Below are 21,419 nucleotides of genomic sequence, written 5' to 3'. Positions count from 1 at the left end.
ACTTTAGACAATTCTTCACGACATTTTCTCTATCATTTCCTAAGGCAGTAATGGACAAAACAATATAATAATACAGTCATCATTTCATTTCTCAAAACTTCCTCAGAATCAACATGGGCCAACCTAATGCAAGCATTCCTTAGTTTCCTGAATTTCAGTTCTGAAGTGTGGCTTTCATTATCCACTCTGTAGGATGCAGTCTAAGACCAGTTCTGTAATTAACCCAATATAGTAATTCTCAGAAGACTGACACATATCACAGAGGCTTTTTGAGACTGCTACCAGTTCCTGAGATTAGCCCCAAAGTCAATTCACGATGAAGGTTTTAGACAGTTCACCTGGGTTTATGGCACTCAACCTACGGAAGTTCACATTTATGTGCAGTCACATTTCAGGTAATTAAAAGAAAAAGTCCATTTTTCCCTGAGTTGGGCAATGGATAAGCCTGGATCTACCTACAGAGTAATTATGAAAGTAAAATCCAAGCTTGTGTGCTGAGCTAGTATCATTTTTACAGGGTTCTAATTGCTCCCCCTCTGTGTTATAAAAGACAGGCCGAACACAGCTCTGATTTCATTGGCACTTATGGAGTTAACGGATGCGCTGGCAGTGTTATAGGAAAACAAATCTGCACTGGATTAGAAGAACATCTATGGGGCTTGAAGGTAAGCGTTGCCATAAAATCGAAAAAGGCCCTGGAGTTTCAGGGAAAATGTGGAAGTGTCTTGGAGACCAGGGTTCTAGTTCTAGTTCCACCATTGATGGTCTGACAGCTGTGCCTTCCTTTCACTATCTGTAAGATGGAAGACAGGAAAAGCTGCCTTGGTATTTTATGTATCTAACCGTTGCTGTCAAGTCAATTCCAACTCATAGTGACCCTATAGGACAGAGTAGAACTGACCTGCAGAGTTTCCAAGGAGCACCTGGTGGATTCCAACTGCCGACCTTTTGGTTAGCAGCCATAGTTCTTAACCACTAAGCCACTAAGGTTTCCATATCTATATATAAATATACCTTTATTTATATATTAAAAAAAAATAGATATGGAAACCTTAGTGGCTTAGTAGTTAAGAGCTATGGCTGCTAACCAAAAGGTTGGCAGTTGGAATATATATAAATTTGGTGATATGTGAAAAAGCATACTCAGCTACAGCAAGTTTAAATATTCTGCTTTAATTCAAACTATCTGAATAAATTCAAAAAGGCCTTAGACATCATGCTGTTAAAAGAATCCACTCAGCCAAAATTGACCGACATATGACAGGATTGCAAAATATTGCATGTCCACAGGTGCACTGGGAGTGAGAGACAGAAATGCTAAGGGAAGGAGCATACCGCCAGGGAAATCTGGAGCCTTCTTCCCAGCGATCACTTATGTCACAAATTGCACAGTATTTTGTTTTGACTGAAGCTTTATGTTTGATTTCAAAATAGATTTTATCAGTTCCCATCTCAGGAAATAAACCAAGAGTTAGATTATTAAAATGTAAATCTGCATTTTAAAAATTACCATCTTATCAAAGACAAAAATAAGTGGCTCAAATAAGAATATGCTCAGTCTATCTTTCTTTTGCCTGAACGACACTGACGTGTGATGTTCCCCTTTCTCCTTCAGTGCAGATGCTTACTAAAGAACAAGGAGTTGTACAGGCTGAGCCACATGATATTGCCTAGTGACTGTTTCACATGATTCAACCTAACATAAAGATTGGGACAAACTGGTAAGCAGACCTCCAGCCAGTGACAATAGGTTGAAGGACTTCAAGTAAATGACAGCGTAGAACCCCAGAGTTCCTTAAAACTCTAGGTTATCTCAAGGTTCAGATACTGAAATATCTCCAAGATGTAAAGGTTTGCCAAAACCGAGCTGAGGATTGGCAGAATGGACAACACACTGTTTGGTTTCTCTTCTTCTTTAATATAGTCTAGTCTAGGTAAGGAGCCTTGGTGGTGCAGTGGTTAACAGCTATGGCTGCTAACCAAAAGGTCAGCAGTTCGAATCCACCTCCTTGGAAACCCTATGGGGCAGTTCTGTTCTGTTCTATAGGGTGGCTATTAGTTGGAACTGACTCAACGGCACCTAACAACAACAACCTTCTAGGTAAACACGTGTGTCAGTAAACAAGTAAACTGAATTAACCAATGGAGTAGTCACGAACTGCAGGTCCACATGGATGAGTTCTCATGACCCATGATGAGTCTGTGGTCTACTTTCTAAGACTGAGGTGAGATAATCTTAGGAGCTAAGGGCATAATTAAACACAATAATACTCCTTACTGGAGGTTTGAAAAATAAAAATATCAGTTGTGATGGTTAATGTTATGTGTCAACTAGGCTAGGGTACAATTCTCAGTGGTTTGGCAGATACTATGCAATCATCTCCCATTTTCTGATCTGATCTGAGCAGCCAATCAGTTGGGAGAGGAGTATCTTTGGGGGTGTGGCCTATATCCAGGATATAAATGGTTGTCCTGGAAAAGCTCTCTCTCTGTCTCTGTCTCTCTCACAACCCTGTGTCTGACCTGTAGTTCTTGGGAGGTAAGCCAGCAGAGACCTCCAGCCTGCCACCTGATCTGCAGGCTTCAAGTTCGTCATCCCTTACAACCACATGAGCCAGCAGACGTTGTCAGCCTGTCGTCTGACCACAGATTTAGGACGTGGCCAGGCCCCACAACTACATGAACCATTTCCTCACAATTGCAGGAGCCATTTTCTTGAAGTAAATTTCTCCCTATGTATCTATATACTCTTCACTGGTTTTGTCCTCTAGGATACCAATAGACTAATACACCAATAAACTATCTGAATCCAACAATCTTACCTGCTGGTTTGACCTGGCATCACCGAAATTCATTTTTTTCCCCAAGTCTAGAATCACTGTATTCTTAGTTTCAAGAATGTAATCGTTGTTTACTGGTTGAGGAGACTTTGTATTTTTCTTCATTAATCCCTGTGACGGCCTGTAAAAGAAATTCACACCTGACACACCCATGAAAAGCACTGGTTGGCATACAAAACTTAGAACTCAAACTGGTTGAAATGTCTACCAGACACCAGCATTCATTAGGCGTTTATGGGGGCATCTTGTATGCAAAAGTTGAGCACTGTACAGGGAATCTTTTTTTTTTTAAAGACATTATTCGAAATGGTAATTCTTAAAACTCAAAATTATAACAAGTTATCAGTCCTCTCAATAAAGGCTCAATCTTATCCTACAAACCCATATGGATACATTATATTTACCATCACCTTTAGTTTTTAAACATGCTGAAATCACCTGGCTAAAATGGTATGTTTCCAGGATAAATGAAGGTTCCACAAGATCAAATGCTGCCTGGTATAAATTCAATAAGATTTTAACCTTGAACTAATAAATTTAAAAACAACCATAAGATAAAATACTATATCTTCATTTTAAAATATAAATCTACCCCCAAATCCATATATTTATATTATTAAAATGCTTTTTATTCAATGTAACATAGAGATAACTACAGCCCATAACTTACAGCATATCACAGATTTTCTCATAATCTAAATAACTACGTGGCATAATGCACCTCTCTCTTGTTTAAACAGTGCAAACATTTCTCTCCTGTGATTTGCAATGCCTTGTGGGAATTTAACCATAAATACAGAAAAAGGGAGAGACTTGTGATTAGAATCTGGAAAAAAAAAAAAAAGAGAGAGGGAGAACACCTCAAAGTACTAAGGTTAAGAATTCTCCCAGAAATACTTCAAAATCTTTATTTAAAAAGAATGGAAAGTATAATGAGGACAGGTTATTTTTGAACCTTTAAAATAATTTCATAGCAGGTCTGGAAAGATAATCAGTCATGACTTAGGCAGAAGCACATATTCTTTAAGAGCAAATAATTTTTAAACATGGCAACAGGATATGGAACTAGATACTTCTTAAAGTATTACCAACTTTTAACCTGGAAAGAAAGCAATTAAATTCTATAAGGTGTTCAGATGACATCATGATCAACCTTCTAAGGGAATTTCTGTTTTTTAGAGGGGATTTCAATATACCTATGTTCAAATTATAACAATATGCTCGAATAGAGAGAGTCAGTGAAAATGAGACAAACCATCAATGAGATGGATTGGCACAATAGCTACAACAATGGACTCAGACATACCAAAGATCATGACGATGGTTCAGGACCAGCAATGTTTCATTCTGTCACAAATAAGGTGGCCATGAGTCTGAGCCCATTTGAGGGCAACTAACAACAATGTTCATCTGATTATTTAAAGTAGTCCTGCCCTTTGTCCTAAGGTGTTTAATACCCATTTTGTGTCTAAGAGATAGGAGTATTTAGGAATCCACTAAATGCAAGTCCTGTCCCAGACCAACCTATTCTATGCATATGTCCCCTCTCAATGGGCATCTCCTACATCAAAAAGCCTCAATGACACTTACATGGAAGGTGCACTTTTGGGCAGCCCCATGGCATTGGTGGGTGGGATGGTAGGAAGAGAAGGCAGAACAGAGCTGAGGAAAGCCACTGGATTCTGGATTCGGCTAGTGGGAGAGACAGGGGCTGGGGACACACAGCGGGGATGAAACTGGTTTCCGCTGGAGATGGAAAATGTGAGAGGTGGTTGTGCTGGCTCTGTTGGACCTGGAGGGGGTGGCTCGCTTTGGGTGGAAATTCCTCCTGGAGATTTGGTTTGCATGGAGGGATGAACAACTAAGAGGCTTTCTTTGCTCACAGTTCTGTGAATGGTTTGAGGAGTGCTGCTCAGGGTGAACACCGGAGAGCTGGAGGGGGACATGCTTGCCACAGTAGTGTTTGTAGAGGGGAAGAAGTGCTTCGGCCGGGCCAGGCTGAATGTCTGTGATGACGGGGTCTTCACCGGCTTGCTGGACAGTGTCACTGCTGGGGAAGCAGTTGAGTTCAAAACACTCATGTTGAAAGGAAACTCCTTAGGAGATGACGCAGTTGGGCTTTGCAACTGCTGCTGTTCCAGTAAGACTTGTTTGTGAAGCTGTTGTAACTGACTGGAATCGCTGCACACAAATAACAGTGGGGAGAAAAAAGGGAAATCTGTTATCATTGGCCTCATCCTCCTGAAACGTACAGATAGGCTGCTTATGACTTTATGTTGATTAACTTAATCAGAGTGGCAAGAACTGAGCTAGTCGCTAGTGAGTCGTTTGCATCTCTCCATCTTGCCAAGTCTGTTTTATTGCTAGTAGGATGGAAAAAAGGGATACTAGACTTTCTATTGTAGCTGAATTAGAAATAGCAAGTAACTCTGTAGTTGTTTTGGAGTTCTGGTGGTGCAGTGGTTAAGAGCTCAGCTGCTAACCAAAAGGTTGGCAGTTCGAATCCACCAGGCACTCCTTGGAAACCTGGAGCAGTTCTACTCTGTCCTCTCAGTTTGCTATGAGTCGGAATCTACTCGATGGCAATGGGTTTTGGTTATAAAAGTAATGCTCTTTCAAGAAATTTAAAAAAGTATAGAAAGGAATAAGGAGAAGGATAAACATTGCCTTTACTGTCATCTCCCTGAAATAACGTGCTGTTAACATTTGGATGCAAATCCTTCCAGACCTTTTTCATATGTATACACAACATACATATGCACCTATACTGAGATAAACTTTCTTTTAAAAGTGGAATCCTTTTCTATGTATGGTTTTGAAACCAGCCTTTTTCACTTAATCTAATATGAACATTTTTCTAAGTTAATAAGTCTGCGTCATCGTTTTCATGGCTATTTAATAATCCATTTTATGGCTGTACTATATCAATCCCTTATTTTGGAACATTTAGTTTTAAATTTTCCTAAATGATGCTGCAATTAACAGGCTTGTTGTAAACACTTATTTGTGTTCTTGTCTGATTATTTTTCTAATGTAAATGTATATAAATGGAATTTTTGGATTAAAGGTATATAGTCTCATTTTTATGTATTTAGCCAAAATGCCCTTCAGAATGGTTGTACCAGTTTATACTACCACAAGCAATGTATGAGAGTACCTGTTTCTCCATACCTTAGTCTTATCAATTAACTCTTTAATATTTTGGCATTTATCTAGTGGCAAAAAAAATCCATTATTTTATATCTGATTATTGCTAGTGATACTGAATATATTTTATTATGCATATTACCAGTTACATATTATTTTGTGCATTACTTGTACATATCATTTGTCCATTTTTCCTCTCAGAATCTTTATCTTTTTCTTATTAATTTATAAATTTTCTTTATATATTAAGGATACCAACTCTTGGCAGTACATGTTGCAAATATTTTTCCTAGTAGTTTATTCGGTAGGAGAAGATCCTGAAGGGACCTGTAGTTCATGATAAAGAGTCTGAATTTATTCTAAGCGAACAGAAAGCAATTTGAGGATTTTAAGGAGATGAGTAAAATAAACTAATTCGTATTTTAAGTATATTACTTGGCAGTTACTGGAGAATGGACTATACAGTATGGCAAAAGTGAAAATGGAGAGGCCGATTGCACTGGATCAGGCAAGAAATGGTGGCAGACTGGACCAGGATGATGGAAGTAGAGATGGAGAGAAGTGGACAGATTCAAGGTATTTTTAGAAGGAGGCCAACAGAATTGGTGATGGATTGGATATGGGGGATAATGAAAAGGAGAAATTAAGAATGAGTCCTAGGGACTTGACTTGAGCAGCTAGGCTTATGAGGGTACCACTTTTGCGAAGAAGAGTAGGTGAAAAATAGTTTTGGGGAGGATTACCACGAGTTCTTTTTGAATGTGCTAAGTTGAAATGCCTGTGGGACATCCAAGTGAAAATGTCAAGCAAGACTGCTGAATATACTAATAGGGGGCTCAGAAGATAGGAACGAGAGAATCTTCAGTTGGTAGATGGCCTGTAAAGCCATAGAACTGGATGTGATCACCTAGGGGGAGACTGTGGATAGAGAAGAGCCCAGGGCTATGCCCTGGGGTTGAGTAAAGGAGCTGAAACCAGCAAAGGAGCCTGAGAGGGAGTAGCAGGGAAGTGAAGCATTACGGAAACCTAGAGATGAAAGTGTTTCAACAAGGAGGGAATGACCAACTATGTCAAATGCTGTTGAAAGAGAGAGAGGAGAGAAGACAGAAAAGAAGAAAGGAGAGAAGAGAAAAGAGGAGAGGAGACCGACCAGCTCAATTTGGCAACGTGGAGAATCTGATCATATTTCCTGAAGCCCATTTTAACAATACTGTGACGATACAATCCAATTCGCGGACTACTATTAATAGAAACCCTAATGCATTAATGAAATCTCTTTTGGGTACGTGATGTATAGTATTTATAAGCTTTACCTCAGTGCTCCATCATGAAATACGCGGCTCATGATCAGCAGGGTCCATAAGACCAGGCCTGAAAACGTGAGGTTCAGGTCTAAAAGAGATATGGGCAAGACTTGAAGTGAAATGGAAACCCAACCCTTAATGCATCACTGTGATATTTCTTCAATTTTCTTTTTGTTACTACAGTTCCATTGTTCTAAAGATATGAAGGATCAGAGAAATGTTTGTAATTACTTGCAAAGCTCTTAAAATATAATTAAATCCAGTAACTTAGAAGTAAACTAAAACAACTGGAAAAGCATTAACATATCCTTCCTACCACAGTCCTTATTATGATAGAAAGAAAAATACTAAATATACTAAAAAAATACTGGAATGAAAGTCACTAGTGTGGTAACAGCACATGGTTAGAGTGGAGGAATTAAGGTTGATTTTTCTTTTCTTCTCTGTTTTCCAAATTTTCTGAAATGGATGAAATGGATGGATTGCTCTCGGCTACTAACCGAAAGGTTGGCAGTTCAAATCCACCCAGTGGCACTGCGGAAGAAAGTCCTGGGGATCTATTAACATAAGATTATAGCCATTGAAAACCCTATGGAGTAGTTCCACTCTGTAACACATGGGGTCGTCAGGAGTTGAAAATGACCTGATGGTAGCGGGGGAGGGGAGGCTAGGGTTTTTGTTGTTGTTGTGTTTCTTTTATGGGCTACCATGATGTACAGCTCCAGGGAGCGTCACTCACACTGTATTCTGTGTGCTACACCTCTTGCAGTTGTGCCACATAATAGCCTCATTTAGGATGTTTATAAATTAGAAAAACGAAAAAGAAATAGAAACAATATTCCTCCTGCTGGCGGTGCTCAAAGTTTTGATGACCTGCTAGCAGAAAGTATTTCCACCTTGAAACAGAAGACACTGAGCCCCAGTGATGTGATTTAATGAAGGGAACTGAATTTCTTCAAGAGACTGTGCTGTCCCTCACACTGGTTTGAAAGCAAACCTTAAAAAAGAACTGGAAGGGTCTTAATGCTCCTCATCATCTCCTGGCAACAAAGCTTTATTGATAAGATGATCATATGCCCTGATTCATCCAAGTCAGTCCAGTTTATGCTTGCTTTCCTGGTGCAATTATTAATAGTGCTCACTTTCGCTTTCATAAATGTCCTTGTTCGAATGATAAATTATATGGTCATTGTAATTATGAACACTGCCTTAGACTTTTCTTGTTCCTAAAAGGAGAAAGGAAATCAAGCTGGGAGCAGTCTCTCCATTTATAGGAACCTCAGTCACAGAGGCATTACATGATTTACGTTAAGTCCCACAGACATTTCTGCCCTAGAAAGAGGAGATTAGTTTTTCCACAAATGCTATTTAATTTCTCTTCACAGGCACAGTTAATTGTTGTTTTAAGAAAAACCCAAAACCCAGTGCCATCGAATCGATTCTGACTCATAGCGACCCTATAGGACAGAGTAGAAATGCCCCATAGGGTTTCCAAGGAGTGCCTGGTGGATTCGAACTGTTGACCCTTTGGTTAGCAGCGGTGGCACTTAACCACTATGCCACCAAGGTTTCCAAGGAAAATATTTTAAAACCATATAGGTATAAAGCTGTCAGGGCTGCCAAACTTTGGCATTCAGGAGAATCTACTTTTGCATGTGTGACCCTCGGAAGACCACACACATGGGATGAAAGTGCTTCAAGACCACTGAGGTTTTATGGTCTTTGAAATACAGGTGGTCCCTGGCTTATGACACATTCAAGTTATGCCAAACCACACTTAGGAATGTACTTTTTTTCTTTATCTTTTATCTTTAGTAGGGAGCCCTGGTGGCACAATGGTTGAAGGGCTTGGCTGCTAATTGGAGGACTGGCGTTTGAACCTACCAGTCTGTCTGTGGGAGAAAGATGTGGCAATCTGCTTCCTTAAAGAATTACAGCCATGGAAACCCTATGGGGCAGTTCTAGTCTGTCCTGTTGTGTTGCTATGAGTCGGAATCAACTCGATGGCAGTGTGTTTGGGTTTTTTGGTTATTGTTAGTAATATAAAAAAAATTTTTTTTTTTGCACCATATAAAATGTTGCAGCATGTAATTTGCTGATGCAATCTGGAATATGCAGATGACACAACCTTGCTTGCTAAAAGTGAAGAAGACTTGAAGCACTTATTGATGAAGATCAAAGACCACAGCCTTCAGTATGGATTACACCTCAACATAAAGAACATGAGAATCCTCACAAGTGGAACAATAAGCAACATCATGATAAATGGAGAAAAGACTGAAGTTGTCAAGGATTTCATTTTACTTGGATCCACAATCAACATCCATGGAAGCAGCAGTCAAGAAATCAAAAGACTTACCGCATTGTGCAAATCTGCTGCAAAAGACCTCTTTAAAGTGTCAAAAAACAAAGATATCACTTTGAGGACTAAGATGCGCCTGATCCAAGCCATGGTGTTTTCAATCGCCTCATCTGCATGCACAAGCTGGATGACAAGTAAGGAAGATCGGGGAAGAATTGATGCCTTTGAATTGTGGTGTTGGCAAAGAATATTGAATATACCATGGACTGCCAAAAGAACGAACAAATCTGTCTTGGATGAAGTACAACCAGAATGTTCCACAGAAGCAAGGATGGTGAGACTACATTTCACATACTTTGGACATGTTATCAGGAGGGAATCAGTCCTTGAAGAAGGATGTCATGCTTGGTAGAGGATCAGCAGAAAAGAGGAAGACCCTCCACAAGATGGATTGACACAGTGGCTGCAACAATGGGCTCAAGCATAACAATTGTGAGAATGGGCAGGACCGGACAGTGTTTCGTTCTGTTGTACATTGGGTCGCTATGAGTCAGAACTGACTTGACAGCACCTAACAACAACAAAAACTGCCAAAGGCAAATAAAGATCAAATTTATAAAGATTCTGATAATAAAACTCAATAATAATGAAAACTGAAAAAAGGTATTTATTTGACTTATGTCAGAACCAACTTATCATGGAGTCGTCGGGATGGAACCCAGTAGTAAGTTGGGGACTACTGTACAGTGAAACCTGTGAAAGCCGGAACTGTCTTGGTCCTAAACAAGAGTTCCTAAACCTGTGTCAGCCAGTACTGCCTTTTGTTTCCAGATCTTGAAAGTTTTCTGCCTTTTTCAGGGTGCAGTCTACCACTTCTCTATCACTCATTTTAGTGGAAAATATTTGAGTTTTCCATCTCTGTCAGGTTTCCACCTTACACAGGTTCCGGCTTTCGCAGACTTTACAGTATATATTGCTTCTGGAACATAGAAGGTGATCTGCTCAATACGAGATCTATTAAAATGTCAACATTCTATATTTTCATTACATCAGCAAAGTCAATACCAACAGCAACAAAGTTGAACCAGAAGGCTCTCCAAATCTTGATTTTTTCTTAATTCTTAGAATTTAAGACCTTTTTTCTCCCCTTCATTAATATTTGATACGCTGAAACCCTGGTGGCATAGTGGTTAAGTGCTACGGCTGCTAACCCAAGGGTTGGCAGTTCAAACCCGCCAGGCGCTCCTTGGAAACTCTATGGGGCAGTTCTACTCTGTCCTATAGGGTTGCTATGAGTCAGAATTGACTGGATGGCACTGGGTTTGGTTTTGGTTTGGGTATATATATAAAAAAAGTAAAAATAGAGGCTCATTTCTGTTTCTGTTACTGTTGACGAATGCTACATGCTGTGCAATCCTTCGTTCATCCATAAAAACTCTTATCTTGAATTAAACTAAGAATTTAGGAGAACCAGCCATTTGGCATAGTAAGCTCCCCCTCCCCTTTTTAGAAGTGAGTAAGCTGAATGAATAAAATAATACAATTTTAACCAGTCTTTTGAATTTCATAGTAGATGAAAGATCTGCAATCAAGAGAAGCAGAAATATATTTGTTGGATTTTCCTTAGAAAAATATATACAGTTAACTTTGTTTCTGCTGATGTTAACTTTCCTTTTTAAATTTTTAATGGATCTCATATTTGGTGGGTCACATTCTGTGCTGCTATAGCAAAAAGATAGTATTATGTGGTCTTCAGAACATGCTTATCTTGTAGTCTGGGTAAACAGTAATCTGATGATGCTGCAGAAATGTTTTATTACCGTTATGGAAATTAAAAAGTAAGTAATTTTAGAAATAAAAGGAAAATAAAGAGGGACCAGGACAGTAGTTACGGGTCGGAATCGACTCGATGGCAACAGGTTCGCTTTTTTTTTTTTTTGGACCGTGTTGAATGGTTCTTATTTTTGGCTCTCATCGAACAAACGTTAAGGACCGGTTTTCTCTTTTAAGTAAGGCTTTAAATAGCATGTTAGTTTTTACCTTTCAATGCAGTATACTGGATTACAGAGAATTACCAACCTTAAACAAAAAAGCATAGAAGATACAGTGTCAAATTATTTTGCCTATCTAAGATTCTGGGAGAATTCATTTGACAATAACATCTTTTTGTTTGGGCAAGTTTTATTTTATTTCCTTAAACTCTATCTCGTTTCAGAAAGAACTGAAAACAACTGTTTGGATTAGTAGATTCATTACATCAGGGCCAGATGTTAATTCCTTTATTCAGTGACCTTTTCTGGAGTCTTCTATGTGTCTACTTTGCTAGGATCTGTAGGAGATACCAATATGTCTGAGATAGTATGAACTGTTAAGGGTTCAAAAACCTAGTAGGGCATACATACATATAACACAAATAACCACTGGTTATTTGTAAATAATATGTGGAGCTGACTTAGCATTTACTAACGAAGGTACAAAGTGCAAAGAAAGAATAAAGGAAGATTAACTACAAAGCACACCAGTTCTGAAAGCCCGAGTAACCCCTTAACAACTGTCATAAATTGCTATAGGCTCAGCTGCTCACTGCCTACTTATTTTTTTTGCTATGAGGATTTATGAAATCAGGATTTTATATTTAGGTTTTCTTTCTGAAGATCTGTCAGCTCCCCCTGGTTACCTTAAAACATCTTCCCTTTTGCCACCACTTAACCATATGGTTAAGAACACAAGCTCTGTAGACAAATCTAGGCCCTGATCCTGGCTCTGCCATTTATCACCTGTGTGGCTTTAGATAGTTTCTTAACTCTTCTGACTTCCTTTTCCTCATAGGGAAAAGAGGAATAAATAATACCTCTTAAGACTGTTGCGAGGATTGATAAGAAAATATGAAAAAGCACCTGACACATACGAGTGCTCAATAAATGTGGCTCTTGTATTTTTTAGTTCCTGAACTACAAAAATCTATTTCAAGATTTGTAAGAATGAAAGGCAGAGTTTCAGGATTTTAAAGATGCTTCTTGTTGAGGTTTCTGGAATACAAAGGAATTTCTTAAGAATTTTGAACTGTCAAAATAAAATGTCAACGCTTAGTGGCAAACACAACAAAACAAACTTGGAATATAGTATCGAGTATTTCGAAAGCATTTTTGGCAAAAGTCTCAGGCAGCATGTGATCTCACTGGCTCTCTAGAGCAGATTGTACACATTTCATCTCAACTTCATGTTCAATGACCTTCGCTTGTTGTTAGATGCTGTGGAGTTGGCCCCTGCCTCATGGGGACCACATGACCACCTGAACGAAACGCTGTCCGGTCCTGCACCATCCTCACAATTGGCTGTGGATTAGATCAGACCATTGTGATCTATAAGGTTTTAATCGGCTGCTTTTTAAGGTAAATAACCAGGCCTTTCTTCATAGTCTGTCTTAGTCCGGAAGCTACACTGCAACCTATTTAGCATAATACCAAAAACCAAACCCACTGCCTTCGAGTCAATTCTGACTCATAGAGACCCTACAGGACAGAGCAGAACTGCCCCACTCAGGGTTTCCAAGGAGCGCCTGGTGGATTTGAGCTGCTGACCTTTTGGTTAGCAGCTGTAGCACTTAACCACTACGCCACCATGGTTTCCGTTTAGCATAATAAAAAAAAAAAACCAAACCCAGTGCCGTCAAGTCGATTCCAACTCATAGCGACCCTATAGCAACATGCAAACCTCCACTGACGGATGGTCGCAGTCTATGAGGTGCATTGGCCGGGAATCAAACCCAGTTGTCCTGTATGGAAGGAGACAATTCTCCTACAGAACCACCAATGCCATTGGTGTTGCTGTTAGTGCCGTCAAGTCAGTTCCAACTCATAGCAACCCTACGTACAACAGAATGAAACACTGCCCCATCCTGCGCCATCCTCACATATATTGCTTTGTTTGAGCCCATTGTTGCAGCCACCGTGTCAATCCATCTCCTAGATGGTCTTTTTTCGCTAGCCCTCTACCAAGCATGATGTCCTTCTCCAGGGACTGGTCACTCCTGATAACATGTCCAAAGTACATGAGACAAGTCTCACCATCCTCGCTTCCAAGGAACATGCTGTTAGTAGCTTAAAATTGGCCATGGCTGGAGTATTTACACCATGAAAACTGGCAAGTGCTACAAATCAGGGCTTCCTCACCCCGACCAGTTGTTATAAATTTTCCAGCACGGCTTAAAAGAAAACAAATAACCCTCACTGATTCCTGGGCACTATTGCCCAGAGACTCAACTGGCCTGGAATGGAATCCAGGCGCAGTTATTACTATCTTTTTAAATTTAGGCCAGTAGGTCTTAAACTTTAGCTTGCATCAGAAGCCCCTGAGTCTGTTGTGGAGGAGTGAATTCTGACTTATAGTGACCCTATATAAGAATTCCCTGAAGGGCTTGCTAAAACAGATTTCTGAGCCCCACCCCTAGGGTTTCTGATTCCACAGGTATGGGGTGGGGCCTGAGGGTTTGTATTTCTATCAAGCTCCCAGGTGATCCTGTTGGTTCACCTACCACACTTTGAGCTGCAAGGCCCTAGGTGATTCTTAAATGCATTCAGGACTAAGAACCACCATTTTAGAAGAAATACTTGTCCTCAAAGCATAAGCTTTCTCCATACATTGTGATTATTTTTTCTGACATTTTTCTCACATTATATGTTATCATTTTTTCCCGGGTGTGGAGGTGGGGAGAGGGAGCAGAAAGAACTGAAACCGTTTATTTGTCTAACTCTAGGCCCATGATTTTCAAACCAGCTGCACAGTAAAATGATCTGTGGAGGGGTTCTGATTGAATAGTGATAGAGGGCATACATAGTTTTTAAAAGTTCCACCTTTTATTCTAGGGAGGAGCCCTGGTGGCTCAGTGGCTAAGTGTTTGGCTGCTAACAAAAGGTTGGTGGTTTGAACCTACCAGCTGCTCTGTGAGAGAAAGATGTGGCAGTCTGCTTTTGTAAAAGATTTATAGCCTTGGAAACCCTATGGGGGCAGCTCTATTCTGTCCTATAGGTTTGCTATGAGTTGGAATCAGCTTGATGGCAATTTTTTTTTTTAATTCTAGAGTGTAGAAGGATTGAGAATCATTGCTCTAGACAGCTTGATGTTCAAGTTTAAGATTTCGAAGTCTCAAATATGTAGGCTTTGATGATAAAATATTTAGACATCACAGCCTCCCTTTCTGTGGCACTTTTAAGATCTATGAGTGTTATTTCTATTTTCTGTATGAATGGCAAATTGAAAGTACAAGCTTAAAATTGTATCCTCAAGATTATTCAGAGAATCAATATTTTAACTTAAAACCTGTGAGGCTAAAAGCAGTGAGGTTAAAAGGAGCAAAAAAAGGTTGAAGGCATGTGGATCAACAAAGGATGTGTGTGTGTGGGGGGGGGGTTGTATGTGTGCATGTATATTTAAAACTATGCTAATACAAACATATATATACACAATTAAGAGAAAGTTTAATGTGAGCAAAAAATACATACAGTGCTGAGGACTGGAATTTTAAAGGGTATTGCTATATAATTTCGCGGAAAGAATTCTGACATTGATTGGAAGCCTCATGTAGCAGGCACTGCTAGTTAGATGTCCACTCAAGTCTCCTTTTTGTAAAGGAACCTGATTTTATTCACAGTAGCAATTTGTCTAGCAAAAGACTACACTTCCTGGGCTTCTTGGCAGCCAGTATACCATGTGACTAAGTGCTAGCTGAAGGTCATGTAAGCAGAAGACTTTGGGTGAGACTGCTAAGAAAGACCTTAAAAGGGGTTCTGCCATCAGGACCATGCATTTCTGCCCATTTACCCTTCCTGCTGCCTGAAATGCAGATGTGAGGACTAGGTCACTGTCAGCCATCTTGGACCATGAAGGGACCTGGAGCAGAAGCCAGTGCTGAAGATGATGGAGCAGAAGATAGGAGGCTTGGCTCTTAACGATTAGGGAGCCACCGTAACAGTCCCAGACTGCCCACCTAATTCCTTTACGTGAAAGAAAATAAACCCTCATGTGTTTAACTCACTGTTAGTTTAGGTTTTCTGTAACATGTAGCTAAAACTAATCCTGACCGACATCCTTAATAATCCCCAAAACAGCTCCTGGGTAAGAGGAGGCTCTACCCAGAAGGTTGTTTTGGTTACCTGTTTCCCATAGCTCCTTCCTCTGACAACAGCCCCCACCCAGTTTCTGATCTGATCCATGTGACTCTTCTTTCCCAACATAAATCCTCTGCATAGCTGAGTGGACTGGGGGCTGGGAAGGGAGGGGGTGTGTGTCACCTGACCAGGCTAGGCCAATTGGAATTTGGTATTGGGTGGACAAGAAAGATTTTGTTAGTTGTGGAACTTAACAGATGCTGATGTAGAGTGAAGGTATGAATTGATGAGTCTACAAAGAAAGAAGAACGGAGCAGATATGCATAGAGGAAACAAGGAAGTACTCAGACAGCCTGGTGGTGTGGACAGAGAACGGGTTGATCATGAGACCCCTGAGTGACAGGCGTGCTGGCCTAGCTCCCCACTCTAGTTCTCCTTCTCCATGCAGGGCCTTGCTGAGTTTGTTTCTGGTCCCATCTTATATCCCCTCAATGACCTGTTCCTCTCGTTTTACTTTAAGTGGATTCCTGTTTATTGTGAGCAACAGAACTTTGACTGGACAGAGACAACTTTGGATGTGACTTGCTAAGAGGCCTGTTTTGTAACATTTAACCTGAAGCCCAGAATTTTGCCTAATGTAGTGTAAGAAGATTATAAAATGAAATATAAAACTGAACAACTGCCTCCGATGAACATCTCGTGGTCCTCACTGAGAAACACACAATGGGGGCACTGTGGCTGTAGATTTGAAAGCTGACACTTAAAGGTCTATGTAATTCTAAACATAACGTATATCATTTTGATATGTGGATGAAACAGAACATAATAGTATCATCATGTTCTGTATTTGCTTTGCTGTTTGGACACCCTGGTGGCGTAGTGGTTAAGTGCTACTGCTGCTAACCAAGGGGTCGGCAGTTCAAATCTACCAGGTGCTCCTTGGAAATTCTATGGGGCAGTTCTACTCTGTCTTATAGGGTTGCTATGAGTCGGAATTGACTCGACGGCACTAGGTTTTTTTAAGGACGAACATGAAACATTGCAACATGGTTCTGACAGAGGCTTTAAAGTGTTATGGTGAGACAGCAGAGTCCTGAGGTGAGTTTGCAAATCATTACTCCGTCTTTCATCCTATTATGTTTATACAAAACCTACTGATGTTACTACAGTGTATCCATCAATAGCAAAGAACTATTTTAAAAAAATACTAAGTAGCTTTTTAATAATCACAAAGAAAAGCTTAGGTTAAAGCAGAAATGGGAAATACAAGGATGCAACTATAGACTATCAGGATTATTAAACACAAGAATATGCTTTATAAGAAGAGGGTAGAAATGCTTTGCCTGGAGGCCTCTGATGTTGGATGTCTTTCTGAGCTAGTTTAGGGGTGGTATTGCTGGGAGGTAGAATATTAATGACAAGCATGATAGTGATAGTACACATCAATTGATGTAAGGATATACTATTTGCAAAGCATTTAATATGTATTTTTCCATTTAGTAATTCCCTTTTGAAAGATCCACCATTTTTAAGAAGGACAGACTCAAGAGAAGCTTACAGGTGCTCTTGGTTATCCATTCTAATTTTTACTTACAGTTTGGGTTTAGCCAGGACTGGAGGGGGCTCTTTGATGGGTGAAGAAGGCTCAGAGGTTTTCGCTGCCTGTCCATTGAACCTCTCCTGGAAAGAATGGGGCCTGGGCTGGCTGGCAGTAGGCATCCCACCCTCAGAAGATACTTCGCTTCTATTGTCATCTTCAGGCAGATTAAAGTGCACACGGAGGCCAATCCTTGAGCTGGACCGGGGCTCGTTGTGGTTCACCAGAACCCCTTCCAGTTTGGGTTTGGGGGGTTGTTCCACAGAAGGGGGCTCCGGGTTGGGTGGGGATGGCTGATGTTCAATAATATTCAGGTTGTTGGTAGAGCTGGCTGAGTGAAGAGACCCGTTATTGCTCAGGTCTTCATTTCCTAAAGGGACAATCACAGAACCTGAGTTGTAAGCCTTACCCAAAAAGACTGAAATACCTGAGTTGGGCACGTGTACAAATGGAAAAATATTTAAACCAGGGGAGTATACTAACGGGAAAATGTTTCTCAAAACCAGAGAACATAACCTGGGCATTAAAGAATGAAGAGGATGCAGGGAGGGGAAAAAACTAAACAAAAAAATCTAAATATTATTTGGGGAGGAATTTTAGACCAAAGAAACTTTTTTAAGGGAGTCTATAGGAGCCCTGGTGGTGCAGCGCTTAAGCATTCAGCTGCTAACCGAAAGGTCGGCGGTACAAACCAACCAGCTGCTCCATGGGAGAAAGATGTGGCGGTCTACTTCTGCAAAGATTACAACCTTGGTAGCCCTGTGGGACAGTTCTACTCTGCCCTATGAGTCGGAATTGACACAATGGCAATGGGTATAACAGACAACAGCAGGTATAACTGTGGTGGTGGTGATGGTGGTGATTCTAAATACAATAAGAAAAGGCTATGAAAATTGAATATTGTTGAAGGTTATTTTCCTCAATAATTTAAATATTTTTAGGAAAGCCAAGTTAGCTTCGTATGAAAACAGCAAGGAAAGGTTACACAAACTCTCTGTGTTCATATCAAGGTCATAGTGTAAATTATGATGGCATTTAGGGAGCCCTTACCTCGCACATCTAGTTGTGCAATGCTTGACACGGTGCCGTATTTGTTGCTTGCAGTACACGTGAAGCACCCAGAGTCCTCTGCAAATACCTCAGCAATGACCAAAGTACAGATTTCCTCTACATGCCAGTAAAATAGAATGGTTACTGACTTAACTACGGAAACGAAATTTACCAATATCAGATAATGATTTAACAAAAGTCAGTATAAGAAGCTGGCTATATTAATTTCTCGAAAATAATTAGCCAAAACAATTATTTAATTGAATTGATTGATTAGCAGGTGAAATGAATCAAAGGGTATAGACCCAATAACTCCATGCAAACAGACCAGTATTGAAAAGGGGATTATGTAATAACATAGCAAATTAAATATAATGAATTATCAGATTATCTTTTATTTTTATATCGAGTCCAGATGACAGAAAATAGAATGGAGTAACAATAAATGTAAAAAAGCACAAAAACAAATTAACCAAATTAACAAATTAACCAAACATTTCTAAACCCAGGCCTCTATTTCCACTTGCAGTAAGGCAATTCTAAACAAAAGCCACAATTTAAAACTGGACAATAAATACATATTTTGCTTAGCTTCAGAGGGATTGGCATCCTACTTTTAGAAAAGGAACTAATAGTAATTAGCTGATAGAATAACTTGAAATTTTGGGTGAAAGAAGAGTGGAATGCTTATCTTCCTTGGTAATACTATGGTAATTCTTTATAGATTATTCCGATACACAGTATGAGCCCCTGTCAATAATTACACAGAGAGAGCCATACCACTGAAGCCTAAAGTTATTACAATTACATATTCCTTGATAGCTAAGGAAGAGGAAATATGAGACAGAAGCATAAACCTTCAGATATCACTCAATACACCAGACATTAACACAGAGCTTCAAACCAGTTCTATCTGGTTCAGTCACGCGGATGAAGCGAAACTCGAACAGATTCGAATTTTTAAAATGTGAGTGAAGCGAAATGATAAGTGGAATGAGGAGAATCATGGGTCTAGACCCTGCTAGAAACTTAATCTCCCTCTTAGAAAAAAAAGGGCAGCGTGCATGTCGCATAGCAACCAAATCTCTTGACCGTCAGAGTTGGAAACAGCAGTTCTCTGCTTAAAGATGGCAGCCAACCGTGCCGCTCTGGATGCGTGCAGTTCTCCATAGTCTTGGTAGTAATCCAGTCTCTTGCATCAGGCTCCTGAAAGGGCTCATGATGCCTCTTCCGGCTTTCCCATTCCAGAGCTTAGACCCTTAATTTTTCTCGTTCCACTTATTGTCCCACTTCACTCAAATTTTAAAATTCTGGTCGACTCCAATTTCACTTTGTAGGCCATGACTGAACTGGTTTGAAGCTCTACATTAAAAACAAAATGATTAAAATATAAGTTGTATTAGGAGAGGCTTAGCATCTCCGTGCTTTATGGTATGGAATTAGCTGGACCACCTGTAGGAGAACTGGACAGGAGGCTGTTGCAGGTAGTATTGAGTTACTACTCAATAGCCCCTCATCCTTCTTCTTCCTTTTTAATGATATCCTGGTATTCCCCACCCTCCTGGGAAATGCCATGTGCTTTGAGGTAAGCTGGCCTCTCTCAGCCTCAAGTGGTGAATTGCAGTTGGTACAAAAAACCAAAAAACACCGTTGCCGATAAGTTGATTGCGACTCATAGGGACCCTATAGGACAGAGTAGAACTGCCCCATAGAGTTTCCAAGGAGCACCTGGTGGACTCAAACTGCCAACGGTTTGGTTAGCAGAGGTAGCTCTTAACCACTACACCACTAGAGTTTCAACAATTGGTACCAGCCAGTCATTAACTCTATCCTGGCTAAGTGGTGGCACATGGCACACAATGTTGGTCAATGAGATGTGAGGAAAAGTCTGGTGCTGAGCTTCTGGGTAAGTTTTCCTTGTTCTTTAAGAGGGACAAAAGATAGTGTTATTCCCTATTTTTGTCTCTGGATGTTGTCATTTGATGTGGTGCCTGGAACTGTGGCAGCAAACTTGGGTCCACGAGTAGAGCCAGCCTAAGAAGACACTCTGGAGATGGCAGAATGGAAAATAAAAAAAGGTTTAGCCCCTGGAGGTCACTGAGCTGCTACGCTAACCAGCCCAGGACTGCCATTTCTTAGGGCTTCTTGTTATGTGAGAAAATACATTTTTTTCTTATTGTTTAAGCCTCTTTAAGTTAGGTCTTCTTTATTTTCTGCCCAAAGAATTTTAAATGATGGAGAGGCAAAGTTTGCTTTTGGTGCTTCTCTGCCCTTTTTCTGAGTCCTTGGCCTGTGCTTCCTTTTCTCTGTTCCCCTGCCCAAACATTCATACTCTGTCTTTCAGCAACCTGCTCTCAGAAAATGATCTGATAAATTCATTCTCACTACACTATATATCTGCCTGATAAGATAAAGTATCCTATTTTTAAAGGGTATTTACTTATATAAGGTGGAAGGAAGAACTCTCTGTGAAACTTTAGGAATCATGGAGCTGGACTTGTATTGAGTAGGGACCTCTTTCGGGGGACTCTGAAATCATTTTGTGTATGGAACTGCATAATGAAAAAGCCAGTTTGGGATAAAAGTGTCAAAGGCCTGAAGTATTTTCAAGGGAAAAAATACTACTCCACTACAAGCCATGCAAGAGTAGAGACTACTTCTGGTCTTTACTTTGTATCCCCGAGGGTCACATATGCAACATGGATGTCCAGGGTCTACGTCTGGAGTGCCCTTCCATTCAGTTGTCAAAGGAGAGAATTATAATAATGAAATTCTTACCCAGGGCTACAGAGACAATCTGATTTCTCAGGACGGTCACCAGAGATGGCATTTAGATGTTTATACATGGTTTGCTAGTGACTTGCATTTTTTAGAGGTAAGACCTTCACCTAGTAGATGCTACTTCTGTCTCATCTTTAGTATCCTCCCAACCAAATCTAATAACACCACGGACATTTTATTGAATCTCTGCAAATTTCAAAGTTTGATGTGCAGGTTTTGAGATACATATGCTGTAGAATTAGAATTACCCAACATCGTGGAGGAAACCCTGGTGGCGTAGTGGTTAAGAGC

At 40.1% G+C, this 21,419-nt stretch overlaps 1 protein-coding gene across 2 annotated transcripts in view; it reads right to left on the bottom strand.

Annotated features, from left to right (window-relative positions):
- MYPN (myopalladin) overlaps positions 1 to 21,419 on the bottom strand; it is a 97,268-nt gene that overhangs the window by 35,333 nt on the left and 40,516 nt on the right. For both annotated transcript variants that reach the window (XM_023546990.2, XM_010589166.3), the window contains exons 8-11: positions 18,348 to 18,464; positions 17,295 to 17,667; positions 4,431 to 5,021; positions 2,823 to 2,961 (exon numbers count right to left, since the gene is read on the bottom strand). In XM_023546990.2, the coding sequence (XP_023402758.2) occupies positions 2,823 to 2,961; positions 4,431 to 5,021; positions 17,295 to 17,667; positions 18,348 to 18,464 (1,220 nt within the window). The remainder of the gene's footprint in view (positions 1 to 2,822; positions 2,962 to 4,430; positions 5,022 to 17,294; positions 17,668 to 18,347; positions 18,465 to 21,419) is intronic.

This window comes from Loxodonta africana, chromosome 16 (genome assembly GCF_030014295.1).
Source record: "Loxodonta africana isolate mLoxAfr1 chromosome 16, mLoxAfr1.hap2, whole genome shotgun sequence".
NCBI classification, from domain to species: Eukaryota; Metazoa; Chordata; class Mammalia; order Proboscidea; family Elephantidae; genus Loxodonta; species Loxodonta africana.
The sequence above is the reverse complement of the archived record's forward strand: the minus strand, read 5'-3'. Positions and strand labels throughout refer to the sequence as shown.